This window comes from Hemicordylus capensis, chromosome 4 (genome assembly GCF_027244095.1).
Source record: "Hemicordylus capensis ecotype Gifberg chromosome 4, rHemCap1.1.pri, whole genome shotgun sequence".
NCBI lineage: Eukaryota > Metazoa > Chordata > Lepidosauria > Squamata > Cordylidae > Hemicordylus > Hemicordylus capensis.
This window is the reverse complement of record NC_069660.1, coordinates 63264187-63292113: the sequence shown is the minus strand read 5'-3', so window position 1 is coordinate 63292113 and position 27927 is coordinate 63264187. Positions and strand designations below refer to the sequence as shown.

The window sequence follows — 27927 nt, the reverse complement described above, 5'->3', positions numbered from 1 at the left end:
GCCCATCTACAATTGCACCAGACACACCAACAGATCAGGATTAGTAATACTAACCTCTTGCCCCTCTAAATCTCCTCACCCCCTTCTCTTCCCTTTTCAAGCTTGCTCTGTCTATGGCATGCCTTAAACTTGCACTTTAGCCCTTTCTACAGCCTGTGCAGGTCCCGATTCAGGTTCCAGTATCGATTCCAATGATTTATTTACAATTTGATCCTTAAACTAAAATTCCTCTTCGTGAGATTCTTAAGACTGTTACTTAAGATTTTGTTGCCTGCCTAACCAACTTTTTCATTTCCTGAACCCTGACTTATCCTTAAATTAATCCTTGAACTGTATTTCCACCTCTTCGTTATTTCCAGACCAAAACTCTGCTCAAATTAAAACTGTCATAGACTGCTCCCCGCATTGTGAAGCTGATTCCCCACGTTAGCCCAAAAGCATAGTTAGAGACCTAGACAGCACTCTAGAGCAGATCTATTCATTCTCATTCTCTCTCTCTCCCTCCCACACACACAGACACACACACACCAGTGTTGTGCTAATTGAAGCCACTGGCAGCACCATTGCTTCCCATGTAGCACTGGCACTTCATTAGATTGAATGTCGGCCGCTTGGAAGTAATAAAAGAAGTAATTTTTATTTTGAAGAATAAAAGTCTAGCAATCTCTTACCATTTTGTCAACCATTTTATTTTTTGTTTTTCTTTCCATCTAGGCTCTGCATTTCGCTTCTCCAATGCAGGCTCCTGTACAACAATCCTATTTTTTTTTAAGCAAAAAGTGCAAACAGGCAGTTCCTATACCACACAATTACTGCTCTTGCAGCAAAGCCCTCCCCATTTATAGTATGGGGGATAGTGCTAACGGTTGTCCACAAAGGCTTTAAAAGTCCTGGGAACCTCTTGGCTTCTATTATTCATTTATGACAAATTAATACATTTAAAAAATCTACTTCCTTCCATTTTGGTATCACTATTGTCTGTGGTTATTGTCTAAACTAAAGTGATTCATCTTTGTACTTGGATTCCATTGCTAATGTAATGTTTCTGAATGAGTCCCGTAATTTTTAATCTATTTTAAAATAATGACGCTCCAAGTTATAATGGATGCAACCCAACTCTGTTAAAATCTATGACAGCTCTACCATTAAATTCAGCAGGATGTGAATAAAACTCATAATTTTATGAGAATCTCATAGGTTTTAAAAACAAACAAACCAGTATCTTCTCTTCTTATGTAGATGCTAGAGAATGTGATCTACAACATGCATAGCATCTAGAAGCTTGGAAACAAGAAAATAAATTATGTTATAAAAATAATCATTTATTTTAGTCCATTTTGTGATTTTAGAACACATTTCAGAGCCTCACTATTGACAAATGGGATTGATGCAGGGTAATGGGCATGGACAGTATAATCTATATCAGTGGCAAAATATTTTCCCAAGTAAACTCTGTGAAATGTATTGGTGTTCATATGGAAGTTTATTGTAGATTTACCGTGGTACTAGTTGGCTTGGCCCCTACCTTCGGAGGGTTCACAAGTCCTCAATAGTAATTCCAAATAAAAAAGTAAATTAGAGCACAATCTACCCAAAGTTAATGCTTAAATCTCTGCTGTTGAAATCAATGGGACTGAAAAGAGCTACAGTTTTATTTCTGTAGCCTCAGACACAGTGCAATTATTCAGTGCAGTAACAGAAGTGCTCCCACCTCTTACAACTATGGTAGTCCTAGCCCCAATTAGGCATATATGAGGCTATTCTTCAGCTATTCCCACCTTTTCAAAACTGACACCACATCTTCACGAGTATTGACTTTGTAAAATATTCTAGAAATCCATAGGCCCAGGGCATAGTTCAAGGATGCACAATACAGCCACTGTACTGAAGCTGAAGAGGTTATACTGCTGTCTTAAGAAAATTGGTTAGCAATAGTATCAACACAAAGGGCCCTTTCTCGCAATCAGGGACCTGGGTGGGAAGGGACATGGGGAGGAAGGCTACAGAAGCTTACCTCTCCTGCAGATGACCGGATTCCACTTATAGGACCTGGGCAGGAGGAGATGAGGGGAGGAAGGCTACAGAAGCTTACCTCCCCTGCAGACTACTGAGTTCCAGTTACTGGGCGTGTGGAATGCATGCCCAGATGATCTGCTACTGTCCCAGGAGGCATGGACTTGCAGGGGCCAGGATGTATCAGACTGCCTTTTCTCAACCCCACCACACCACATTTACTTTAAGGAAATCCTCGCCGGATCCCCTTTAAAAGTATACCCCTCCAGCTGGCTTGCTCGATGTCCAGACCAGAACTGGCCCTGGCTTGATTGAGCCCGAGTTGCCCAGGGCAGCTTGAATCCAGTTCGGATTCGAGCTGAACAGGGAAACCCAGTTCTGTGCACATCTCTAATCCAAATGCACCTTTGTATCTATGATGGACACAGAAGGCTAATTACATGCATAGCTCCATCTTGCTGGATAGGGGCAAATTTGTTTTAGCTGTACTTTTTTTTGCCATTGTTAAATGAAGGCAAGACTGACTTTTCAAAAATAAAAAAGGCTACAACACTGTGTATAATTAAAGATTAATGAAATGAGTAAGATCAACATCCATAGGACAATGAACTAATAAGTGCTGAAATTCTTATTCATCTGGAAGGATCTAAGCTGTCTTCACCAATGGAATAAGGCACATTTGGGTAAGCTGCATAAAAAATTCACACATTCAAAAGAGGATAATCAGATTTAAAGTTACCCAGTGTAGCAAAAAGCCCCTCCATTGGTCTTTCTTATTCTGCTTTCAGGTCAGACTTTCTCAAGTCTTAGAACAGGAGTGAGCACCCTCAATCTTCACCTCCAAATATTAATTTCCTTTCCTCATCCTGTTTACTATCACATACTTTTTCCAGAGTCTGCCTGCAAGAATCTCATCATTCTCTCCGCTATCCTTATATACCACATGCTGGTTTCCTGGCCCATCCCCTTCAACTCTTCTTCTTTCTATACGAACCTCCTCTGTTCTAACTGTCCTTTATTTATTTCTTCTATAGATGACAGTCTCTGGTTACACAACTTACTCCATGAACCCTCTCCCACCCACCCACTTCACTTTGACCACACCCAGATAAGTCCTTGGTTTGTTCTACCTCTTTTGGAGCTATGTCTGCTTCACTCCTCTCTGGCACCTTCATTTGGAGAACTGCTGCTTGGTTGTGCATTACTGCGGGGTCATGACGACATCCAGTCAGAAAAGGATCACTTACCACTATTATTTAGCTGGAGAGAGTATAAAGCAATTGTCCATTGTTTGCCTCGCTGACTTATGAATATAGATAGCATTATGCATTGTGCACTGAAATATTCAATAGGTACATAAAGCTAACTGAACGAAGTTTGAGTTGTAATAACACAAGTGTTTCAGTGCAACCATTTTAAAGGCTGCATGTATTACCTCAAGCAAACAACAATAAAAAGCAGTCAGAAACAAAGAGCATAAAGAGCAACATGGAATAGAGCCTCACTGTCTTGGTAACAACGATACACTTACTACTTTATCTATATCCCCAGGTATTATCACATTCCCTTTTACCAATTCCAGGGTGTTGTTCACCAAGTATGATGCTTTGCAAAATATGTAGGGAGAAGCATTACAGGGGAATTTCCCCCCACACAATCCCTATCCAGGCACAGAGGGAGCCAAGCAGCGGCCCGGGTTCTGCCCCTGCTGTGCCCCACCAGCATTTGACGTATGACTCAGGGTATTTTAAACTGCATCATATGTATGATGCAGGGGGTGGGGCTTCACTCCTGAATCCCGTTCAAGAGCAAAATCGGCCAGTGCTGCGTTTACAGCGTGGTCAGGAGCGGCTCTCCCTGCCTTTAAAAGGCAAGGAGAGTCACTTCAGCCACACTATGAAATCATGCCCCTGCGTCTGACATCAGATGCGGGGTGTGAGTCTGGGGCTGCGAGGCGCGGCCTCTGACCGGCAGTGGCCTAGGTTCATTGAACCCATTCGCCCAATAGTGGCTCTGTCCCTGTCCATATCCTGTTCAAGGCTGTCAGAAGCTAATCTCTGGCAAGTCAAGGAAAACCAAACAATATGCTCACATGTGGGGCAAACAGTGGGGATACTTCCAGTCACACTCCATTGTGCAGTGTGAGAGGCAACATGATAAGAGGTTTATAAAATTATACATGGAGTAGAGAGAGAGTACAAAGGTAAATTTTTCTCCAACTCTCACAGCACTAGAACCAGGGGTCATCCTATGAAACTGAAGGCCAGGAAATTTAGGATCAACAAAAGGAAGTGCTTTTCCACACGGCACATAATTAATGTATGGAATTCCCTGCAATGGGATGTGGTGATGGCCACTGGTTTGAGTGGCTTTAAAAGGGGCTTAGACAAATTCATGGAGGACAGGTCTATCAAAGGCTACTAGTCTGGTGACTATAGGCCACCACCAGCCTCAGAGGCAAGATACGTCTACATAACAGTTATAGGGGAGAAAAGCAGGAGAGAGGGCATGCCCTCACCTCTTGCCTGTAGGCTTCTCAGAGGCATCTGTTGGGCCACTGTGTGTGTATCAGGATGCTAGACTGGATAGGCCTTGGACCTGATTCAGCAGGGCTGTTCTTATGAATGGGTAGACTTGTCCTTCAAGCTTGCTATAACCTTGTTGTAAAGAGGGGATGGAGCTGTAGCTCAGTGGCAGAGCAACTGCTCTGCATTCAGAAAGTCCCAGGTTCAACCCCTTGCATCTCCAGGTAGGGCTGGGAAAGACTCCTGCCTGGAACCTTAAAGAGCTGCAGCCAGTTGGTGTAGACAGTACAGAGTGAGATGGACCGAAGGTCTGACTCCATAGATGGCAGCTTCCTATGTTCCTAACTATGATCACAAAGAAGTTAGAAGACAGCAGTTTAGCAACATAAAGTAAACACACACACACACACACACACCCTAACTAAACAAAGATTTACAGCCGGAAATAAAGAATATGGTGTCTGATCCAAATAGCTGTTTTGTCATGGGAGAGAAAAATTTTTCAGACCGACAGAAAAATAAAACAATTGTTCTCTTAAATTCTCTGGACAAACTGGCCAAGTGCCAGACTTTGTATCATTGTCTATTTCATGGCACACAAATGCATATTTCACAGCACTGTGTCCAAGAAATGAACTAACTTCTCAGTTAAACAAAATATTGATTAATGTCTGGAAAACAGCCTGGTAGAATGGACTGTAATGAAATATGGTTGAATCTTGGTTGAAAAGGATTTCGCCAGCCCCTAAACCCTGTGACCGGAAAATCCAGATTTCCTAAAAGTGAAATATGCAAATCAGTCAGCTTTGCATAATTTACTCTTAATTGCAACATTTTGGCTTTAGAAAGAATTGTGGGGGTGGGGGAAGAACCTTTTTTGGCCCTGATTAGAGTAGGAAGAGGGAGGGTGCCACACATGGGATTCGCATGCATGCAAGAGTTCAGCTGTGCATGGTCAGAGGGAACTGGAAACTGCCAAGGGCTGCTGAGTGGTGCCGTACGGATTACTGAAATAATTTTTCTGAAATGCTTTGAACACTTGCATGTATTATATAAATGCTTATTATTACCACTTTTATTACTATTATTTACATTACTTCATTTTATATGGCACCATCAATGTGCATGATCTTTTGCGGAGTAACTATAAGATTATGGGTCCCTGCCCCATGAACCTAAAATTCACCACAAGGGAGGAAGATGCAAGGGTAACAGGATAAAATATGCATTCAGTTCCGTTTTATGGCTGACATACAACATAAGACAGCCCAGTAACATTCTATATATGCAAGTTGTGCAAACAACAGTTGTGTAATGTTACACAAGAGTAAGCTCATTGCAAACAATTGTGTAGTGTCTTTTGCAGTTTTTGCATTTGCACAACTTACAACAAATGTGTTTAGGATTGCCATACAACTGTTTGCTCTCTTTAAAAAAACCAGGGTACACATGAGCTCTGTGGCTAGAGAGCAGGAATCAAATACCTAAATAAAATCAAAGCAAAGTGTACATGCAGTCTTGTGGTGCGTGCTACTGGAAGTGGAGGGGCTGGTCTTGCTTGCTTCCCCTATTTTCCAATGGAAAACAGGCAAGCACTTCCACACTTCTACAACACAGTAGAGAAGGGCTTTTCATTCTCTAACAAGTGTACCCCTTCTGCCTCAAAGTTTTCCACTCACCTACCCTTTATATGTTTTTCTTGGTTTAAATGTTGCAAATTAATTATGTTAGCAAACACACAGGGAAGCTATTCACACGCGTGTGCAAAACCGGGCTAAGGAAGCCCAGCCTGGTTGTGCACATGTGTGTGTACCCACTGGGATTGGGCCTGATCCCAGCTGCATTGCGGCAGCAACCCCACCTACAGAGCCACCCTCCAAAATGAGATTGAGAGAGCAAGCCCTCTCCTAAGGGATCCCCTTAATGCACCACACACTCACGCACCACACACTCTGAGGCCCAGGGTGTCAGGGGGTGAGGTGACACAACCTGGCACCCTGGGCCTCGGAGCTACTGGCAGTATCCAGTAGATGTGTGGGTGGGCAATCCGTCTGCTGAAGCGAAGCCCGATGCTCATCTGCTGGGAGGTAAGCATTTTAGGCCTCCCCGCTAACCCACTTGCTCGTGAGAAAGGGCTCAGGGTCAAAGAGATGGGAGGGACCTTCCTTCCACTCATTGTCCTTCTCCACCTTGGCTTATCAGTGCCCTGCTGATGGTAGAATGAGGCATGTAGTTCTGTGAGGCTGCAAAGCCCATCAGTGCTGATAGTAATGCTGCAGAGAGCCTCTGTGGCTCCTAAGAATTGCATCCCCCCTATAGGATGCTTCTCTCATTGCAAATGATGGGAGAAGCATCCTACAGTATTGACAAACCACAGTGCCTCTCCATATTTGCTAGGAGCATCAATGGGCTGCGCAGCCTCACAGAAGCAGTGCATGCACCCCATCAGTAGGGTGCTACACAGTATGTAAATCATTATAAATAAAAGCTTTGAAAATAATAATAATGTAAAATAACAAAACAAAAACAAAACAAAAATAATAAAATAAAGGGCATACAACCGTGAGTACATAGGCACGATCTGTATCGCTCTCATCAGTCATCACCATTCATATCACAGCTTATATCTAATAGGTGACCATAATTTTTTGCAACACATTCCACATACAGTTCTAAATAGTGAAGGCTGTGCTATACCAGAGAAGAATATTTTCCCAGCTACAAAATACTGGGCTGTATCCAAAGAAAGTGAATCCTCCTGACTAAGCTCTACTGAAGTAGATGAGACTTAGTAAAACAAACGTGTCTCATTGATATCAGTGGTGCTTAGCCAGGATTCACTGTCTTTAGATACTGTCCATTGTGCATTGAAGGTATGGAAAATGCTGTATTCATGGAGTGTCAATGATGCCTTGAATTAAGCTCTGTGGATACCACACAAGAAAGAAAAAATACGACAGTGTATTCACAGTTTTAAAAAAGCGTTGTGTGGAAGGGCCTTAACTAAAATTAAATTTAAATTGGAGCTGTGCAAACATTCATGATTTTTGAAAGAAAATGGTAGAGATAATTAGTAATATAGCCAATTATGTACTATGCATTTACTTTATTGCTATTGGGGGGTGGGGTGGGAGAGAGAGAGAGAGAGAAATGATTTTGCACACACTAAAACATCAAGTGTTTGATAGCTGGAGTAGATCCATGGTTTGATAGCTGGAGCAGAAATGCACAAGAAATTGAAAGATCTTGAGGGTAATTGTTTAGAGGACTGGATAAAAATAAGTTGGTTTGCTGTAGATGATTATGCTTATACATACTTAGACATCTAGTTAGATTCTATGAAGGGTAAGGGGAAAGAGAACAAGGTTAGGGTATATTATGAAAACTGGAGTTCATTTTTAATATACTGGAATAAGATATTATATCAAAATGTACCCAAGCAGTTATTTATATTTTGAAGATTTCTTCAGACATTCTGAATTTAGTAACATCTCTAGTTTCAAATCTATCTATATTATTAATTCTCCAAGACGGGCCATGCGTGGGGACGTGGCTCGCAGAAAGGAGGCAATTGGCTGACAGAGGAGGAGGAGGTGATTGGCTGACAGAGGGGGAGGGAGTTCCAGAGCAGCAGGGAGTTTTGCGAGGTGGCTGGAAAGCAGTTTGACAGTTGGCTCAGGGGCACTGTGAAGCGGCAGGGAGCTCGGAGGCTGGAGACAGCTTTGGGGGATGGAAAGTTGGCTCTGGAGGCTGCGGGGGGCAGACGGTTGGCTGAGCTGCGCCGTGAAGCGGCAGGGAGCTCGGAGGCTGTCAGACGAGCGAGTGACAGTCTCTGGAAGCAGCAGGGGGAAGCAAGAACTGAGAGACAGAGATAGAAAGATGGAGAACAGAGAGAGAAATTGAGAGGGCGGGCTGTGGGGAGAGCGGGTGAGAGAGTTACGGAGGGGGGAGAGCGGGCGAGAAAATTGCGGGGGGGGAGAGCGGGCAAGAAAGTTGCGGAGGAGCGGAGAGCGGGCGAGAGAGTTGTTTAGGGGCTAGAGCTTTGTGGGCGTGGTGGTGAGAGAATTGTGGGAGTGGTGAGAGCCAGCAAGAGAGTTGTGGGAAATGAGTCAGCGAGAGAGTTGCGGGGGGGGTGAGAGCCAGCAAGAGAGTTGCGGGGGGGGCGACCGCCAGCAAGAGAGTGGCGGGGGCGGAGAGAGCCAGCGAGAGAGTGGCGGGGGCGGAGAGAGCCAGCGAGAGAGTTGCGGGGGGGCGGAGAGAGCCAGCGAGAGAGTTGCGGGGGGGGGGCGGAGAGAGCCAGCGAGAGAGTTGCGGGGGGGGCGGAGAGAGCCAGCGAGAGAGTTGCGGGGGGGCGGAGAGAGCCAGCGAGAGAGTTGCGGGGGGGCGGAGAGAGCCAGCGAGAGAGTTGCGGGGGGGGCGGAGAGAGCCAGCGAGAGAGTTGCGGGGGGGCGGAGAGAGCCAGCGAGAGAGTTGCGGGGGGGCGGAGAGAGCCAGCGAGAGAGTTGCGGGGGGGCGGAGAGAGCCAGCGAGAGAGTTGCGGGTGGGTGAGAGCCAGCGAGAGAGTTGCGGGGGGAGAGCCAGCGTGAGAGTTGCGGGGGGCGAGAGCCAGCGAGAGAGTTGCGGGGGGCGAGAGAGTTGCGGAGGGGCGGCGAGAGCCAGCAAGAGAATTGCGGGGGGGCGGCGAGAGCCAGCGAGAGAGTTGCGGGGGGCGGCAAGAGCCAGCGAGAGAGTTGCGGGGGGCGGCGAGAGCCAGCGAGAGAGTTGCGGGGGGGCGGCGAGAGCCAGCGAGAGAGTTGCGGGGGGGCGGCGAGAGCCAGCGAGAGAGTTGCGGGGGGGGCGGCGAGAGCCAGCGAGAGAGTTGCGGGGGGGCGGCGAGAGCCAGCGAGAGAGTTGCGGGGGGGCGGCGAGAGCCAGCGAGAGAGTTGCGGGGCGCGGCGAGAGCCAGCGAGAGAGTTGCGGGGGGGGCGGCGAGAGCCAGCGAGAGAGTTGCGGGGGGGGCGGCGAGAGCCAGCGAGAGAGTTGCGGGGGGGCGGCGAGAGCCAGCGAGAGAGTTGCGGGGGGGGGCGGCGAGAGCCAGCGAGAGAGTTGTGGTGGGGGATGCCACAGGCTCAGAGCACGACTGCACAGATGCTCTGTGCAGGGTCAACTAGTACCTGTATATAAATAATACTATAGGGCTCTACACAATGATGAGATAATGATTAGCAGACTTGGGTAGAGATTTGTAATGGAATTTTGTTTCCCGAATTTTATAATTGTTCTGAATGATTTAAACAAACTTTTTATTGTAAAGCCTGAGCCATTTTGGAAGGGTGGTATATAAACCAAATAAATAAATAAATAAATAAATAAATAAATAAATAAATAAATAAATAAATTGAGAAGTCAAAGAATTAGACTTAATGGCAAGATTGTACTCATATGTGTTGACTGACCTAGAAGCAGGAAATCTGGGCTTGCCTAGCGCATGTGTTAGTACATTTACACTAGAACACACTGAACATGATAGAATCATACTGTTTGGTTAGCATTCGTTCTGAAGGAAAAAACATCAACAAAACCACACGTGGAATCTTTGTTTTTTCTTTTCTTCCTCCCTTTCTCTCTCTCTTTGATCCCAACTACCTCATGATCACAATCTATTGCAGTGTGGCTGTAGTTATCCTAAGAATCTCATTTTTCTTATGGTAGCAGGTATAAACGGCATGATGGCAAAATTATACATATACTTCTCTATGCTTGACAGCACTTTGGCATTCATTTATTCTCAATCACACAAACACTGTCCTCCATTGACAAGCTAAATGAAGGGCACTTCACTGATTTATTAGCTATAATAAGATACACCACTTCTTGGCATGAAAGACAAGATTGATTTTTCACCAATGAGCCATGCAATCTGCCCTAGTCTTTCCATTTGCCCTGCTGTGACACAACAGGGGACATGACCCCAGCATGAAGAATACAAAACATGTGGAATCAGTATTGTAGTGGGAAGAAGGAATTATTAGGATGGATGGAAAATTTGTGCTGTAATGCAAGTTTAACTGAAAGGTTATCTGTAAACCTAAAACCAACATTACTTTACCTACCACCCATAAACATGTACTATGTATGTGTTCATTCAATAATTTTTTCGTAACACTTTGGAATGCAGGGAGGACCTAGTACTGCCTTTTCCCTAGTTCCCAGGTGCATTTCCCACTTGTCCCAGGTGAGCATAAAGTAGCGCATTGACTTTAAATGCAGGTTTCCCTTTGCTACCTTTAGCTTACACTAGAACAAAGCATTTCTCAGCAGAATATCTACATCCTAAACTCTAATAATAGGATTCTTTATTCTAATAAGGGCCATTACACTGCACTTTAGTCAAGGGTGTATCTAACAAGAGGATACAGTCAGAAGGCATTAGAGCATTAGAGCAAACAAAATGCAACTTGAAACTCAAATGTGGCAGGATTAAATTAGTTAGGCACAGATTGTGCCCAGTCCTTTAATTATTTGTTCCCATGACTCATGTCTGCAATAGTGAAACTTTTAAAGTTGACCTTTACTGGTGGTTTTAGAGAACTCAGCCATTTGATGCTTTTAGTAAAGCAAAGCATTATTCTTCAACAGCACAACCAGCAAAGCATTTTATTGTTTTTAAGAGTTTTTTTTTTTAAAAAAATATTTCTTGGCATCATGCCACTGGAATTTAAAGCAATCAGCACACTAGAATTAAAGTGTTGGCATCAGATATTTTCTCCTTCCCCAAACTTTATATTAAATAATTAATCAAAGGGAAATTATGCTTCTCTAAAATTATATGTAGTGTATTCATACTCTGCTTCTTCCAAAATTAACAGGAGCCAAGCATAGTCTACATTAGGGCTGCACTATTTCAGTCCACCAGGGGTTCCCAAACAGTGCTACTACAGATGTTGCTAAACTACAACTCCCATCATCCCCAGCTACAATTTATTTTGGCTGGGGATAATGGGAGTTGTTCAGCAACATCTGGAGTACCACTGGTTGGGAACCCCTGCTCTAGGTGTAGTCTAACAACAGCCACAGTGGCTGGGGATTATGGGAGCTGTAGTCCAACAAGTTTTGCACCCCTGGTTTGTTACCCCCCCCCCACCCACAACAGAAATCTGCAGAACTTTATTTCCTAAGAGCTTGTTGGTTTTCTATCCTGTAGTGATCAGACTCTCCTCCCCCTAAAGAGTTAACAGTGAGTGAACCGTTGTCTTGACTGACACAGTGGTGAACTCGAGGTTAGCCAAAGGCTTAGTGAGGGGCAATGGAGTTTGATCCCTCATGGTTGAAGCCAGCATGGAGGTTTCTCTCATGGAATAACTCTGTAGATACTTAAAAGAAAGGCTTGCAGGAAGCTTGATTCTCCTCAGGAATTGGGTGAGTTCAAGGAAAAGGGAATTCAGCATAGGGAACAGTTTGTTAGTCAGATTGCGAGTTAGAAACTTATATTTCTTTGGTATGTGTGTTTTCAATACTCCTGGTACTGTTTTATTATAGTCTACCTACAACATAATAATTATTATTATAATTATTCATTTAATTTCTATACCGCCCTTCCAAAAATGGCTATCGTAAATCTGTCAGGCTAGCCAGACGGAGCGTAAAATAAGTAGGCAGGCAGTATAACAGCAAAGTCTTACAGAAAGGAATCCTCCAAACCAAGGCCAGTCCAGTCAATCCAATCAATCCAACAGAGTCCAGAGCGAAATCCATGGGCAAGGTCAACACAGTCCAGGGTCCAAACACACTCAAGGCAATACATGAAAACAGCCAATTAGCTCACAGGAAATTGACATTGCTATCAGCAGGGTAGCTGTGGTACAGTCATCTTAAATGTTAATCAAGACTTCCTGAGTCAGCAGCTGTTAACCAAGAGTTCCTGAGTCATCAGCTTTGCCTGTTGTTCTATGCATGCTGCTCCTAAACTCTTGCTGTCTCTTGGACTGACACCTCTACACAGCTGAGACTGGTCGCCCCTCCTCCACAAGACCTGCCTCACCCAGCACTAACTCATCTTCAAGTCCCCATGCGTCGGACCCACTCTCCTTTGCAACTTCTGGTCCTTGCCCTCCCTCCTCTGCTGTCAGCTCTGTCCCCTCCTCCAACTCCTCCTCGGAGTCTTCCAGCATGACCATGACAATGGCTCAGGGCGGTATGATAACTGAAATAAGAAACACTAGCCTACGCCCATCCTATAGAGTGTTGCAAAAGACTCTATAACCATTTAAATATACCTAAGACAGCCTATTTTTATAATCTACTAAGTATTCTTAACTGTATCTAAGAAAGCTAGAAAGCGTCAGACGGAAGCAGTTAGCAATAACTGAATAAAACTAATTTTTAAAGTCTTTTCTTTTTACAAGCCTCTCCGAGTTGGTTTTTAACTCAGGAAAAAGTGGGGTGGAGGAGGATTTTCTCTGGTGCAAACACATCCTCAAACATTCAGCAGCTATCAGTTTTCTCACCACGTGTAGGCTTGCATGTGGAAGGTTTTTGTACTTATCCAATAGCAAAATAAAGAGCGTTTTCCCTGGGATTTGACCCCAAGCCCAGGGAGGTTCATCCCAAGCCCAGGGAGGTTCAAGCTCTGTCGATAAAAGGGGTGGCGGTGGCAGTATTTTGAACCTACCAATAATACAGTATAGTTTTAGGAGAAGCCTAGCCAAGCAGCTCAGCAGGGATGATTCAACATTTCTTTCCTCCGTGAGCTTGCTCTAAAACAAAGGCTTTAATCCACCACATATCCCTTGATGTCCAATATCAACAATAAACTCTGTGGAGAGTCTCAAATATGTGTGTAATTTCCCAAAACCTTTCTGCATACTCGTGTATTTCTCTCCCCCTGACCATAAATCTGTCTTATTTCCCTGTCTGCTTGCTTGTATGATGGTTTATGCTTCTAGCCTTTGGTCCTGAAGAGTTCAGCACTAATTATATACTATTTAGTTCCCATACAAAGTAAAGAGGCTTTGCAACTCAAACTTCTCTGTTTCACCACTAGCGGACATACAGAGCAAAGAAGCACCAGTGCAGTGCTAACAGCACTTCCCAATTATCTGCAATGGTGCATGATGGAAGGTGCAATTTTTCATGACCCCCCCTTCCCCATGAAGCCCACTGTGTTACCAAAAATTATGTCCCTGAAGGTTATACAGCCCTCAGGGACATATTTTCAGGTGGCACAGAGGGTTTCCTGGGAAAGAGGAAGTCATCAAAAATTGTACCTTCCATGGTGTAGTTAGTTGGGAAATGCTGTTAGTTTGCTCCTCTTGGTGCATTGGTGCTTCCTTACTCTGTACGTCAGCCACTGTTCTTCATAGCCTTTGTGGTGAGAACTAGATAATGCCAAACATCTTCCTTCAGCTGTGATAACCCTGTGAAAAGTCTGCAAAGATGAGTGAAAATGACACATTTCCCCCTTCCCTTTCAGCAAGTCAGAGAAACTTCTTCACTTACAGGTGAAATGAGCAATACATGTTAAATCCCTTGACAATTTCACTTCACCTGTGAAGGCATTTCTCCAGATTTGCTGCAGTTTCACCACTTTACTTTACACCCCTTGTACATAGTTCTTTGAGTTTCTGCAAGATGTTATGCTTTCAACCATATCAATTTGTTTCTCTAAGGACATACTTAAGATTTTGCCAATCTAACCGATTAAATCCTAACCGATTAAATAAGTAAGTAAGTAAGTAAGTAAGTAAGTAAATAAATGGCACCAGACATAAAAATGGTCCAGGGTAGTTGACCATGCCAGTGGAACCACAGTATTCATATGGGAAATCAAACCTGGTGGATTACAGTGGCATCCCCACATATCATAAAACAAATGAAATGCTTATCAGTTTTCAAATGTGATTGTGTAAACAAGCAAGGTGGGGGCTGTGAAATGAGTAGCCTTTCCCCTGTTCATCATCTTCAAGGTGAAAATATAACCTCAGCACAGTGTTGCATCAGCTGGTAACCTCCAGGCTTGACTATTGCAACGCACTCTACGTGGGACCATATTATGCCTTTTTGAAACAGTTACATTGGCTGCCAAAATGTTTCCGGGCAAAATACAAAGTGCTAGTTGTTGCCTTTAAAGTCTTTAATGGCTTAGGTCCAAGTTATCTTAGAGAGCACCTTCTTCTACATGATCCCCACCACACGTTAAGGTCATCTGAGGAGGTCTGTCTCCAGTTACCACCAGTTCATCTGGTGGCAACACAGAGGTGGGCCTTCTCTGTACCTGCCTCGGGGCTGTGGAATACACTCCCGGAGAAATCTGTAATCTGAGTTCATTGCTGGCCTTCAGAAGAGCCCTTAAAATCTATCTGTTTGGCCTGGCCTTCCAGGGTTTTTCATTTGTTGTAAATTGTTTTTAACAGCCTGGTCCTCCAGGGTTTTTAACTGTTTAAATGTTTTAACTGTATATTAGTTTTATGCTGTTTTTATAGTTTTAATTTTAATTGTTAATTGATTTTAATTGTTTTTACTTTGATGTAAACCACCCTGAGCCATTTTTGGAAGGGCAACATATAAAATAAAATAAAATAAAATAAAATAAAATAAAATAAAATAAAATAAAATAAAATAAATGTGGTCTAGAACCTGGATAAACAAGATACTGTTTAATACAGGCTTGAACACAGTAAAAATCAAGATGAGCATTAGGATGGCTGGTAGTACCCAAAAAAGATTTTTTTCTCAAGTCATAAAATGCTGAATGTGCTTCAATTTTTTTTTTTAATTGTCTGGAGCCTGCGTTCTTATGTCCTTATCTAATGAAACAACTTTCTATAGAACCTTTTTCCGGGAAATAGTCTTGGCAGCTCTGCAAATAAAGCCTTTTTTAAAACTTGCCCACAATTACAAAAGTTTTCCAGTGGCAGAGTTTTCTCAGTAGTCCATTATTTTTTCACCTGCTTAGAAGCTAATGCAAATCTATTAGGCTGTTAAAGATGTTTTTAAAAACTTTAGATTCACCAAGGGTGCCATTTTCTAGAGAGCTAAAGTGGTTCAAGGCTCCTAAATCTCAGTGAAATCCTCCTGAGACTTAAATAAGTGCCTATACCACTTTTGAAACTGAAGAGTTGGCCACTTTTGCACATTTAAGCCATGTATAAAACTCAGCTGAAGCTGCCTTGCCTAGAGTGTGCATGTGGAGGAATGCCAAGAGAACTTCTATAGTGTTTGTGGTAAGAGAATCTCAAAAAGGAATATGCTGAATCACACAGATAGTGTCAGAATGCCGTGTTCCAAATGGCATAACAAAATTTCAATCCCCCTGCCAGATACTTAGCCTTGTCCATCTCTTTTTATGCTTCAGGACAGCCAAATATCCTTTTGACATTTGATGTGGATAAAGTTGGGCCCAGTTCCTGGAGGGTCCAGCATTCTCTAGACTTATCACAAAAATAAAGCTCCCCCATAGGCTGATTGTGAACTGTAAATAAACTGCCGACACTGGCCTTGCCCAGCTTCCAAAAGCCCAACTCACTTGGCCCTGTGGGGCTCATAAAGCAACAAAACAAACAGCAAGCTCACTTGCAGGAGTCTGGGAAGTGAGCCAATCTCATTATAGGGGAAGCAGCATTAAGCTCTCTTTCTCTTAGAGCAGACAACACCCCCCCCCCTTCCAAAAGTCAGCTACAGCCGTGACTAGCTGGTAAATGGAGCAAAATAGTGTGAACAGAGAGGAAAGGGTGGTGGTGGGGATTTGTATACAAAGAGAGGACATAACTGAATGGCAGATACCTAAATACAGACCACAGAGCTTTGCAGTTTGTGGCAGAGGTGATGAATTTCTAAGTGTCCAAAAGGGTCAAGCTTGAGTCACAATGACAGAATTTCAGTTTGCAGAAGGAGTAGAGACTGGCCAACAGCTTGCTTCTCAATAGCAAACAGCTTCCCTTCGTTTTATGGAAAGCAATAGGTGCCCAGGTGCCAGGAAGTTAAATACATTCTGTTCAATTTTACACAATACAGTAGCTGCCGGAAACAAAGGATTGCAGCCGCTGAGGATGATTTACAGGTGGAGACAGTAAGAGCATTTTCAGAACTTGTTTTGTGCAGTGAGATACAATTCACAAAGGTGCTCTATTTAGTGATCAGGGGTTGTGCAAATGTTGGTCCCCAGCCAAAGTCTGTGCTTGTTTCTGATTCTGTTCTCACCAAGGGAGGACAGATGGAATCTAGTCTGTGATGCTGTGCTGAGGTTCAAAAGTGTTCAGAGTGCCTGCAAGGCTCAGCATGACTGCAGGACCAAAAGTTAACCCTTCCCTCTCTGTGTAAACTGGTAAAAAGGCTTGGCCCTGTTGTGCTTAAGTGTGAGCCCCAGTCTGACTGTGGGATGAAGACCTCACCAACCTCCCCAGCTCCAAACTGGGTCAAGGACCAGTCCCTGTCATGATTAACTTTCTACTGGCTGAGAGAGATGTACACCATGGCAAGCACATTTGCAGATCCCTGGCACTGATTATTCCTCCTCTCCATCTGTCACACGCAGCTGGTCAAGTTACTGCAAATCTCAAGCACACCTTGGGAGCTGGATACCACATGGGTCATAGCTCAGGCAACAGCTACCAGCACTGTCCTGTTTGTGGATGGGGTTGAGATTGCCGTAGTCAGTGCTCTGGTCAGTTTTGTCCTAATGAACATAATTGTTTATAATCTGGTATCCACAGTCTACACCATTGTAAGGATGTCATCTGAGGGACTGCCTGCTCCCAAGGGTTGCTGCCCGCTTGACAAGGTCATCTGAGGGGGCTCTGCTCCGGGTGCCTACAATGAAGGAGGCTCAGCTGTCGTGCACGTGGGACAGGGCCTTCTCTGTTGCTGCCCCCAGACTTTGGAATGCTCTCCTAGTGGCCATTCGCTCCTTGGACTCCATCACAGTTTTAGAAAGCTTCTTAAATCTTGGCTTACCCAGGCTTTTACTTGACTGTTTCTACTGCTGCTTCTATGTGTTTTTTTACTCATTTATAGTTTTATGCTTGTATTTTATAGTTTTTAAATTAGATTTGTTTTATATTTTTAACTTAATATTTTTATTGTCATTTTTATTGTATGTTTTTTAACTTTTGTAAATCGCCTTGGGGTTGTTTTTAATGAAAGGCGGTATATAATTTCAACAATAAATACAATAAAATAAATCTTTTGCCAGCTCTTAAGCTGCAGTATTTTATACCTGAGGCTAGGATATTCAGCATGTGCAAAAGCCCATAGAGAATACATTTGCAGTGTAGCCATTGCTAAGGCATTTCTCTACCACCCTCACAGTTACTGGAGTACTTTTGGGATTCCCCCCTCCTTTTTTTTTTTTTTGCAACACAGGCTCACAGAGATACAAAGGCAGACCAGTCCCAAGTATTTCACAGGAATTAGCTAATTAGCTAATAGGAAATAGCACATCTCCAAAGGAATGTGATGTTTTCAATAATTAATCCTCAAAGGGCATGCAGATAAATTTAGAAAATGATCCACTCAGCATCCTGACTCCCTTCCAGCAGGGAAATCACCACAGGGCAAAAAGGGAAAAGAAATCCATTCCATTGGAGACCATAGTTAATAATGGCTTACTGTGTCAGTCAGGATTCCTGGCTTCCAACCCCCATTGGCTCAAAATGGTAATCAAAGTGGTGACCCTGTAAATTGTGCTTAGATTTTACAATGCACTTCTCAACCATAATGTTTAAGACAGGCAGGGAATTGTATTACTGACCTGGTTTGCCTCAGGAAACTGAGGCAGGGAGTTTTAAATCACCTGAATAATGCTACCCAGTGTTACTGCTTTCAATAGAAGGTTTGTGTCACATCCATTGTTAACAGCCTGGCTTTTCTTCCTGTGTAAACAACATTCCAAACATTTCCTGAAAGCATTTCAGATTTCCCCAAATTGCTGCTGGCAACCACAAAGGGAATGGTTTCTTCACAGCAAAGTAACCAATGTCTTAGGAAGGAAGAGGAACCAAAGCAGGCATAGCCCTAGCATTCGAGGCTTAATATCTATTAAAACATGCAATGTTTAAATAAGATGAGCACAGCCAAACCCAGTTTGCTTGGGGCTTAGGGAGTTTGGGGGTAATTAGCTGGTATTATTATTAATTATTATTATTATTACATTTATATCCTGCTCTTCCTCCAAGGAGCCCAGAGCGGTGTACTACATACTTAAGTTTCTCTTTCACAACAGCCCTGTGAAGTAGGTTAGGCTGAGAGAGAAGTGACTGGCCCAGAGTCACCCAGCTAGTATCATGGCTGAATGGGGATTTGAACTCGGGTCTCCTCGATCCTAGTCCAGCACTCTAACTTATTTTTTTTAGGGGGTCTGTCATGAAACTGGCCTTTATTTAGTCAAAAGGCTCCTTTAAAATGCATACCATAACTTTCCTTTGGTCTAAACTCCATTTTGAGCCTTTTCTGCCTCATGTAACAGCCTGTTGTCTATCCAGTAACACCTGTATAATTTCCTGACTGTCAGAAAACAGCCAAAAGGGGAGAATAGGTGAGACATTATGTAAGAAGTTCCCCTTGTTCAGCAGAATCTGAGCAGGTAAATTGCTTTCTAAAACTTGGGTCCAATTGCCCATCAGAGGATAATGGCTCAGCTTAGACTTCATATAGCCGGAGACATTTCACCCAACATCCAGGCTGTATGGTGCTCAGATAAATGGGTAACTTGTTAATTAACAAGCCACCTAATGGCACAGTGGGGAAGCAAGCTGCCTAGAGAGCAGAAGGCTTTGGGTTTGAAACTGCACCTCAGGTGTGGAGCCAGCCAAATGGCACTCTGGGTCCAGCCTCGCCCGGCGGCCCCTCAAGCAATGTCCCATGTGTGTGATGTCACATGCACGGGGCCTGGATCTGTAAGAGCTCCAAGGGAATCCCACCCCCTGCCCAGGTTCTACCAAGCCCCAAGCCAGCTCTGCCCTTTCATTTCAGGCAGCGTTTGCTTCCTGAAAGCCTCTATTTCCCGGGGGCATGGCCTTGAACTCTGGAGAGTCCAAGCCAGTTCTGCCTTGTCATTTCAGGCAGCGCGTGCTGCCTGGAAGCACCTATTTCCCTTTCTCTCCCTCTAACGCTGTCTGAAATGACAAAGCAGAGCTGGCTTGAGGCTTGCCAGAGCCTGGCTGGTGGGCGGGGGGAAGTTTGGGGCTCTTAGGGAGCCTGAGCCATGCCCCACCAGGGGCTTCAGCAGCCCTTCCTATTGGTGGCCCGGGATCCTTGAACCCATTTGCTCAATAGTAGCTCTGCCCCTGCCCCACTGGTGTGTTTCCCAGAATATGGGAAACTCCTATATCAGGCAGCAGCGATATAGGAAGGTGTTGAAAGGCATCATCTCGTTCTGCTGTGGAGAAGGCAATGGCAAACCCCTCCTGTATTCTACCAAGAAAACCACAGGGCTCTATGGTCACCAGGAGTTGACACCAACTCGATGGCACAACCTTTCTTAACACATACTTTTCTGAGGTCTACCTGTCAGACAGGAAAAACCGTATCTTTTCTTATAAAAACAAAGGCCAGTTTTTGTCTGTTGTTGAGTTGTTCTCCTGATGTTCCTGCTTTAGCTTTCATCTTTATTGTACTCTTTGTTGAGTCCAAGTTGCATAGCTCCAGAGAGCATGCAGAAAGCTACTTTGCTCGGCTGGGTGGAAGAAAGCTCAATTCATAATGCAAACTTTTTATTTCTGAACTGCAACCTCCTGCCTAACATCAGCAGGATGGAAAGGTACCTTATTTGTATATTTTGAATATTTACCATTTTACTTACATTTTAACTGCCTGTAAATGGTTCCTTTTATACCTACTTAAACTAGATTTTTAATTACTACTTTTAAAAATAAAACTCTGTGCTAGAAGTACTTGGTTCTGCCACCCCACGATGCCTGCTCTGAGTCACATACTACTTTAAAAGTTTTTGATATAATTTTGATATAACTTTGGAGTTTTCCTCTCACAGGAGGATGGTGACAGCCCTACTAAGAGTGGATTAAAGCCTGGGTGTGTAAATTAAGCACATAAAACCCCAGCCCATTCACCACAGGGCACTTTGGAATTCACCCCAACTACTTCCCTTCTCATAATGTCATTCCAGGCTTATTTTGTTGTCTTTCCTTGAGTGCATAATATGTTACAGACTTAAAAACCAGTTTAGAAAAAAACTGTTGTGGTTTCCTCCTAGGAAAAGAAGTCCTGAGAATTGGAGATTCTCCACTTCAATTATAAAACCTAGCAAGTTTTTATAGAATGCCTTGGAACCAGGGCCTAACTCTTAAGTTTATAAATTCCTGAAGAATTTCCTCACTTCTGCTTGACTGGTACACCTATGCCTTAGAATGTTGCAAATGTTCCTAACTGAAGTTGCACAAATCCCAGCATTACCAATGCAATGTGTCACTCCCATTGAACCTCCCCTGCCTGTGAATGGATGGGATGCTGAGAGCCATGGAGCCAGTGAGCCCACATATCTCTTGGGTGCACGTCTCACTGTGCTGTACCTAAGCCACTGTGTTTAATGGGATTCACTTCCAGCAAAGTGTGCACAAGTTGTGCTGTCAACCTGTAGGGGCTTCTTTTACCTGCAATCTAATACAGTGTTGATGTTTTTTCTGAGGCTTTTATTTTTGTGTTTTGATTTAATTTTAATTATTTCGCATTAGCCATCTTAGAAGTGACTATACTAGAAGTGACTAGGAGACTAGAACTGTGAGCACTGTAAGATATTCCCTTTAGGGGATGGAGCCGCTCTGGGAAGAGCTGAAGGTTTTGAGTTCCCTCCCTGACTTCTCCAAGATAGGACAAGATTTTTATAGGACAAGATTTTTTTATTGAACCAACAAACTACCAAAGCATACAGTACGTTGCCAAAGCACAATTATATACAAAGTGGTTGTCTGTACATGATATATCTACAAAGATTTACACACAAGGATTTGGAAACCCACAAGGTTATGAAATATATGCTGGTAGTACTGTAACTCGGGGGTGGGGGATTACAAGGCACATCAGGTAATCGGGGCGGGGGGGGGGGTTTACATCCAACGTCCATTTCCATGATTTGTCCCATTGCTGTTTAGAAGAGATACACTTGTCTTTTTGCACATAACCATACACACTTTTCCAGAAGAGATTTACTGTCTCATCCACGTGAACCTCTTGGTTGCGTCTTCCCTCCCTATTCCTATGCAGGAGCATTGCATAAATGACATACAGGTTTACTCACCTGATTACGAGAAGGGGAACGTTCCAATTCCCTAGTATGAGGGCACGCGTTTCGTCCCGTTTCCTTGAAGGTTTCTTTCTGGGACCTCGAAAGGAGGTTAGGGCTGAGAGAGATTCCTGCCTGCAACCTTGGAGAAGCTCTTGCCAGTCCGTGTAGACAATACTGAGCTAGATAAACCAATGGTCTGACTCAGTATATGGCAGCTTCCTATGTTCCTAGTTGCCATGAATGAGAGAAAGGTGGCATACAAGTGTTTTACTAAATCAAATAACTATCTCTGGGTTTTGATTATGTAAATAAGACCTTAGTGCTCCACACAGAACTGTGGCATATGTCCTCACCAATCAGCCAATTTCCTCTACCACATGGAATGTTGAAAATACTGCCATCTTGTCCACTAGAGCACAAATGAACTCAGGATAAAGCAGGCTGTACAGGGCAAAATAACAGCATTAGCATCTACAGAATAAGAGCAGCCAGGTTCGAGCATATGCTTACTAATTCTCTCTGTGTGGACTCTCTTCATTCCAGTTCTCTTGCTTGACTGGGTAGTATTTCTAGTCATATATTAAAAGCACCAAGTTCAATCAGGCATGCATATGCAGAATTCTGTTAAATAAGGATATCTTGCAAATGCCATGAGCTTCACTCTATGCCAGCGTGAACTCACCAGATATTTCAATCTAATTTTCCTACAACTGTTTGCCAACTCCTTGAATAAACTTAGAAGCCCATTTCCTCTCTTTACACTACTCTGTAAATGCAGTAAAGCACACCAACACATATAGATCTACTCAGCATCACAGATGTAGCTGTTTAAACGGTCTCTAGTATATAAATGCCATCAGGGATTAAACCAACCCAGAAAGAGCATTCCTTTAGCAATCCTACATAATTAATGGGACACAATTCTACTTGGTATATTAAATAGCCAACATGCAGGCACAAGCCGCTTGCTTTAAGCATCTTTAAAGCAGGGCCTTCGCTAGTCACTAAATGTAGTAAAACACATGCGCACACTCCTGTCAGGAACTTCAGAAGATACAATTTTGACATGATTGCGCAGTTTTAGTAAGTTAATTCACCTGGGTGAGAGGTAAGAGCCCTTTCAAGGCTTTGGAAAACACTTCCTCAGATGAATGTCCTGGTCTGTTAAGTCAGCAGGCCTTCCTTCTCCAATTATGACTTTGGTTTTAAAGGAATTTGATGGTCTTTTCTAAAGTTGTGTAATATTTCTGGCAATGAAAGGACTATTGCTTAGTGAATCGTCAGGACCTCATGATACATGTTCTGTATGAACAAAGACATAAAACATTTTTTTATTCTAAGCCTCCCTGAGTAAATTATTAGAAAGGTGGGATCAAAGTATTAAAATCTATAATTAAAAAATAGTGATTTTTTGACAAGTGCACTAATATATCAACTGAGAAACAGATGTTGCCCACATTGCTGAATGCTAAGAAAATTAATTGAATCCAGTATTTGCAGTAATTATCCAGTCGATTTGGACTTGGATCGATAAAATGAAAACATAGGAGAGAATATCTTTGACCTGGGTTGGTAGGCAGTGCCTTAATACAGGATACCTCCAACTAACTGTGGTTGCCAACATCCTTGGTGGCTGGTCCCCAGCTCCAGAATTCCCTTCCTCTTGGGAGCTGCCCAAACCCAAGCTTGAACATATTACAGTGATGATGCAAGTGCTTACATCACCTATCTGGGCAAACATTTTAGCAAATAAGGAAAGATTTAATTCAGAGGTAGGGGTGTGTGTGTGCATGTGTGTGTGTGTATGTGTGTGCGTGTGTGTGTAAATAACTGGATGAAAACTAATAATGTGAAGACAAAGTACTTAGACGAATGACAGGTTTTTAATCCAACAGCTCTGACTGCTTTAAAGGCAAGCTGCTACTGAACTTAATAGGTGGCTTGTCTCTTTGGCAATGTGACTTATTCTGTCAAAGACTTTGAAGAAACCTTCATCTATGTATATGGATTCGCCCCCACAACATGTCTTATCTGTATAATTTCTTTGCATTTCATCCTCCATCTTTAAATTAGCCTTTTGATTCTGCCTGGTTGTTGCCTGCTCTGAGCCTCAGGGATCTGATGGGCTTATAAATTAAAATAATTAAATAAATGTGTCCTCTAGCGCAGGGTTTCTTAGCCTTGGGCCCCCAGGCTGTTGTTGTTGGCCTACAACTCCCAGAATCCTCAGCTGCAATGGCTTTTGCTTGGGGATTCTGGGAGTTGTAGTCCAACATCTGAGGGCCCAAGGTTAAGAAACCCTGCTTTAGCGCATCTAAAAAAATGTCCATGAATTCCTGCAGGTAACAAATCCATCATATTGAACTGTAGGTTTTTGAGCAATATGGCATCAGCTTTTTGTGAACTGGAGTGCCAGTGCCAGGCTGCAGACTATGCAGGCAAATGAAATCAGATACTCACTATTCATTACCCATATGGATGGCAAATCAAAACCACCAACTTTGAAGCTAAAGCTCTTGGATCATTCAATTGAAAGAAATGAATTAATGCATGTGAACACTTCTGACATCTATTTTATACTCGGCTTTACAAAGTATATACCAAACAGAAAAGTCCAAGTTAATCATGGATTCCTAAGTTTCAAAAAACAAGGCCCTCCTTGAAGGGTAAAGGAATGTGATTCTTTCTTTGCCTCAGGCAAGTAGCCCTGCCTTTGTGATGCAAACAGGAAGGAATGTTATCTAATGCAGTCAATCAATCACACAAAGGTCCATCAGAAGGGTGGAAGGTGAGAGGCAAGTCTGCAGTGCAGAAAAGGAAAGCTTACCCACCCCCGCCAACTTGGCTAGCCAAAAGGCTGACAGTGGGACTTAACCCATTCATTCTTCTTTTAAGAACTGGAAGAGGAGTTATTACTCAGGACTTACTTGTCAAGAAGCAGAGCCCTATCAAGAGTGCTGGCTTTCGTAAACATGCATAGATATTCCAGAAGAGATTAAGTATCAGTCCTCAGTACAAGTCTATGGCCATGAATAAAAGGATGAGCCTCAAAGACACATGTTTTGGATGGTCCAGAGACTCAAGTTTTGGACTGCCCAGACATACATGTTTTGGAAATATATTAAATAAATAAATGACAGCACAACACAATAATTCCAAGTAGTGATGCTCCTGCTAGGCTGCCCAAGTGTCATTTGAAACACCACGAGTTTCCACATTGTCCCTGTAAACATTCAATACAGTACACAGATGTACACCATATTACTAAGTTTATGTTACCTTTACCACTGGAGTTTGGCTCTGTTAGGACAACATAAATGCTACAGGCCATGGGCAGTTTCCTAAATCCCTGGTCACATAGCCAGGAGCAAAAGAAGTATCCCTAGGAAGCAGTTTTCTTCCTTCCTACAACTTCCCCCATATTCAGTGAACATATGCAGTCTTATAGCAACAGACCATTCATCCAGCCAGCCCAGTATTATCTACCCTGACTGGCAATAGCTCTCCAGTCTCAAAAGGCTTTTCTCATCCATGTTACCTGGTATCGTTTAACTGGAGAAGCCCGGAATTGAATCTAGGACCCTCTGTGTAGAAATATGTGCTTTCTCACCAATTTATGGTCCGTCCTCCGACAGAAGTCTGGCAGTCTTCTGATTCATAGTTGCATGCATTGGTACCGTGCCTCATCCTGCTATAGCCCATTCTGCTACTGCACCATTCCCTGTCAGCTGTGTGAACCAGTGCCTGCTGAAGCACCTACGTGTCTAGATTGTAGAGGTTCCATTCATATTTAGAATGTGTCATAGTCACACGGCACTAGATTAAATTAACTGCCTGCGGATTTTACTGACTGTGCCCATAGTGTTTAACCAACTTGGAAGTTAGGTTTCCTTTGGAAATACAAGTGTTCTGAAGTTCTGCCCTTCAGTGCTATAATCTTGACATGAAACTTCTATCTTTTTAATGCCCCACACTTTGGTGTGCTAGAGGGTCAATAAGAACTCTTCAGTGGATGCAGTCATCACGGGGCACATTTAGAGAAGGTATCAGTAAGAGTCCCCACAGTGGCCTGAGCATTCTGACTTATCAAGGTGACTTATTTTCTGGTGATTGCTCTGTAAAGGGACTTGGCAACAGCTAAGCCTAAATTCATAAACACTTGTATTTCCAGAGGAAACCTAACTTCCAAGCTGGTTAAACACCATGGGCACAGTCAGTAAAATCCAGAGGCAGTTAATTTAATCTAGTGCCATGTGACTGACACATTCTAAATATCTGACATCATGCAGTTGCTAAAAGCTAGTTACATACTACCTCAAAACTGGATCTAGCAATATCCTTTTCATTAGTGCCCCATACTATATGTTTTGTTCTTGACTGACACAACGTGGAGGAAAGTTTCAAGGGCAGATTTTTTTTATTGTACAAAGAATTATGGTGCAATTCTTTCCCTCCTTATCTTTGGATGCATTTCATGAGCTATAAAAACAGGTTTTCAGTTACCAATATTATGCATTTATGTTTTTAGTGTTGTTTTAAAAGACTACCCTGCTACTCCTGAGCATTTTACAAGGGAAAGATAAGTTTCCAGTCTTTTTGCTCAAATAAAAATCCACTATTGTAGTCCTGCTCAACTGCAGGCCAAGAATGATTATGAGACCATCATAAAATGTTATCTGAGAATTGTAAGAGAAATATAGACAAAACTATTACCTAAATGTTAATGGCTATATGTTCACTGCTCAGTATATGCTAACAACCAATGAATAAAAGACTTTTTCTCCTTCACGCCAGTTAAAGCCACTTCTTGAACACTTGCTTGATTCCCATCCCAAGTAAAGAAACACAGTTTGGAGATAATGTTGGAAGCCCTGTATATTTTCTAAGCACCAAAGAAACAGTACTTTGGATTAAACAAGAAATGTATATAGAACACAGTCGGAGATGCTTAGGGATGAGTGTGCACACACACACACATATAAATCCTACTGTGGAATGACATGCCTAGTAAACGGTTGATAGAATCTCTGATATGTTGAGTTCTATCGTGTTTGAAAGATTTTTCTGCTCTGAAATTTTTCTTTTCTTTTTGAAGCAATGAGAACTCCACAAGAATCTGAAGTACAGAATTCTTCATATCAGTCTTTACATTTATCCTCACATTTACACTTATCCAGTGTTTGTTATCTAAATGCAAGCCCAACAATTGCAGTATAAAGCAATTATCAGTTGTACTTACCTGCTTGATTATTTTGAGTGTACCCAATTTATTGTCCTACTGCTTCACAAATGGGTACTCATTAAACATGGTTTTACAGCTACTAGAAGCTCTCCCTGCACAAGAGCACTCCAGACTCCCTGGGTGGCTGGATTGGCCGCCCACACGATTACCAGCTCCATCATGGAGCCAGTTGGAGCAGCGGGGATTGGGGGCTGCCTGGCCTCCGGAAGTCCCAGCATGCCTTGCACAAGTGCGTGAGGCATTCTGGGGGAATTCCCGACACTGGGAGGCTTGTTGTAACCTCCTGGTTGGGGTTCTACTTGTGTATTGCCATGACATAGAGCCGCGGTGCGCCAGCCCACAATCACCAAAACGGGATTAACCTTGTTTTAGGGGAGGATTATTTTGGTGGGCTAGCTGCCACTGAACCACAGGACTCGCCCGCGAGCCCAATGGTTCTCACAACCACTGGAAAGTGGACTATGCTCCCTTAGCCCGCTTTCCAGCGGTTATGAGAATACCCTCTTGGCCTCAGGCTCCCTGGAGCCAAAAGAAAGGCTTACCTTCTTCAGCTTGCCGCTCTTGGTCCCCACAAATACCACACTGTAGCCATTGTAGACATATGAAGTGACAGAAGTCATCCGATCACGGCTGGATGTGTAAAGGGTCACCCCCTCTACTGGTATGGATCCTCCAAGTGGCTGGTTAATATCCAGCCCACAGAAGTTATCATCTATTGGGACTGGCTGAAAGGGAGAAGGCATTTAAGTGAGTGTGAGTAAAAGACCTGTGAGAGAAGAGAAATGCAAAGGATACACACTTGAACACTTCTAAGCAATATCCTGGTGACATACATATAATAAAGCTTTGCTCAGGATAGCATTTTATAATCTGAGACCACCAGGAGCAGCTTCTATCTATATTTTGGTTTCTTTCTCAGATCTCTCAGACTC

At 43.3% G+C, this 27927-nt stretch overlaps 1 protein-coding gene across 12 annotated transcripts in view; it reads right to left on the bottom strand.

Moving 5' to 3' along the window:
* PLXNA2 (plexin A2) overlaps positions 1-27927 on the bottom strand; it is a 615006-nt gene that overhangs the window by 525887 nt on the left and 61192 nt on the right. For 10 of the 12 annotated variants that reach the window (XM_053244546.1, XM_053244547.1, XM_053244555.1 and 7 more), the window contains one exon: positions 27538-27720. In XM_053244546.1, the coding sequence (XP_053100521.1) occupies positions 27538-27720 (183 nt within the window). Of the gene's footprint in view, positions 1-3143; positions 3177-21360; positions 23056-27537; positions 27721-27927 lie in introns of those variants that run through there. The other 2 variants (XM_053244560.1, XM_053244551.1) reach the window with 2 other exon arrangements.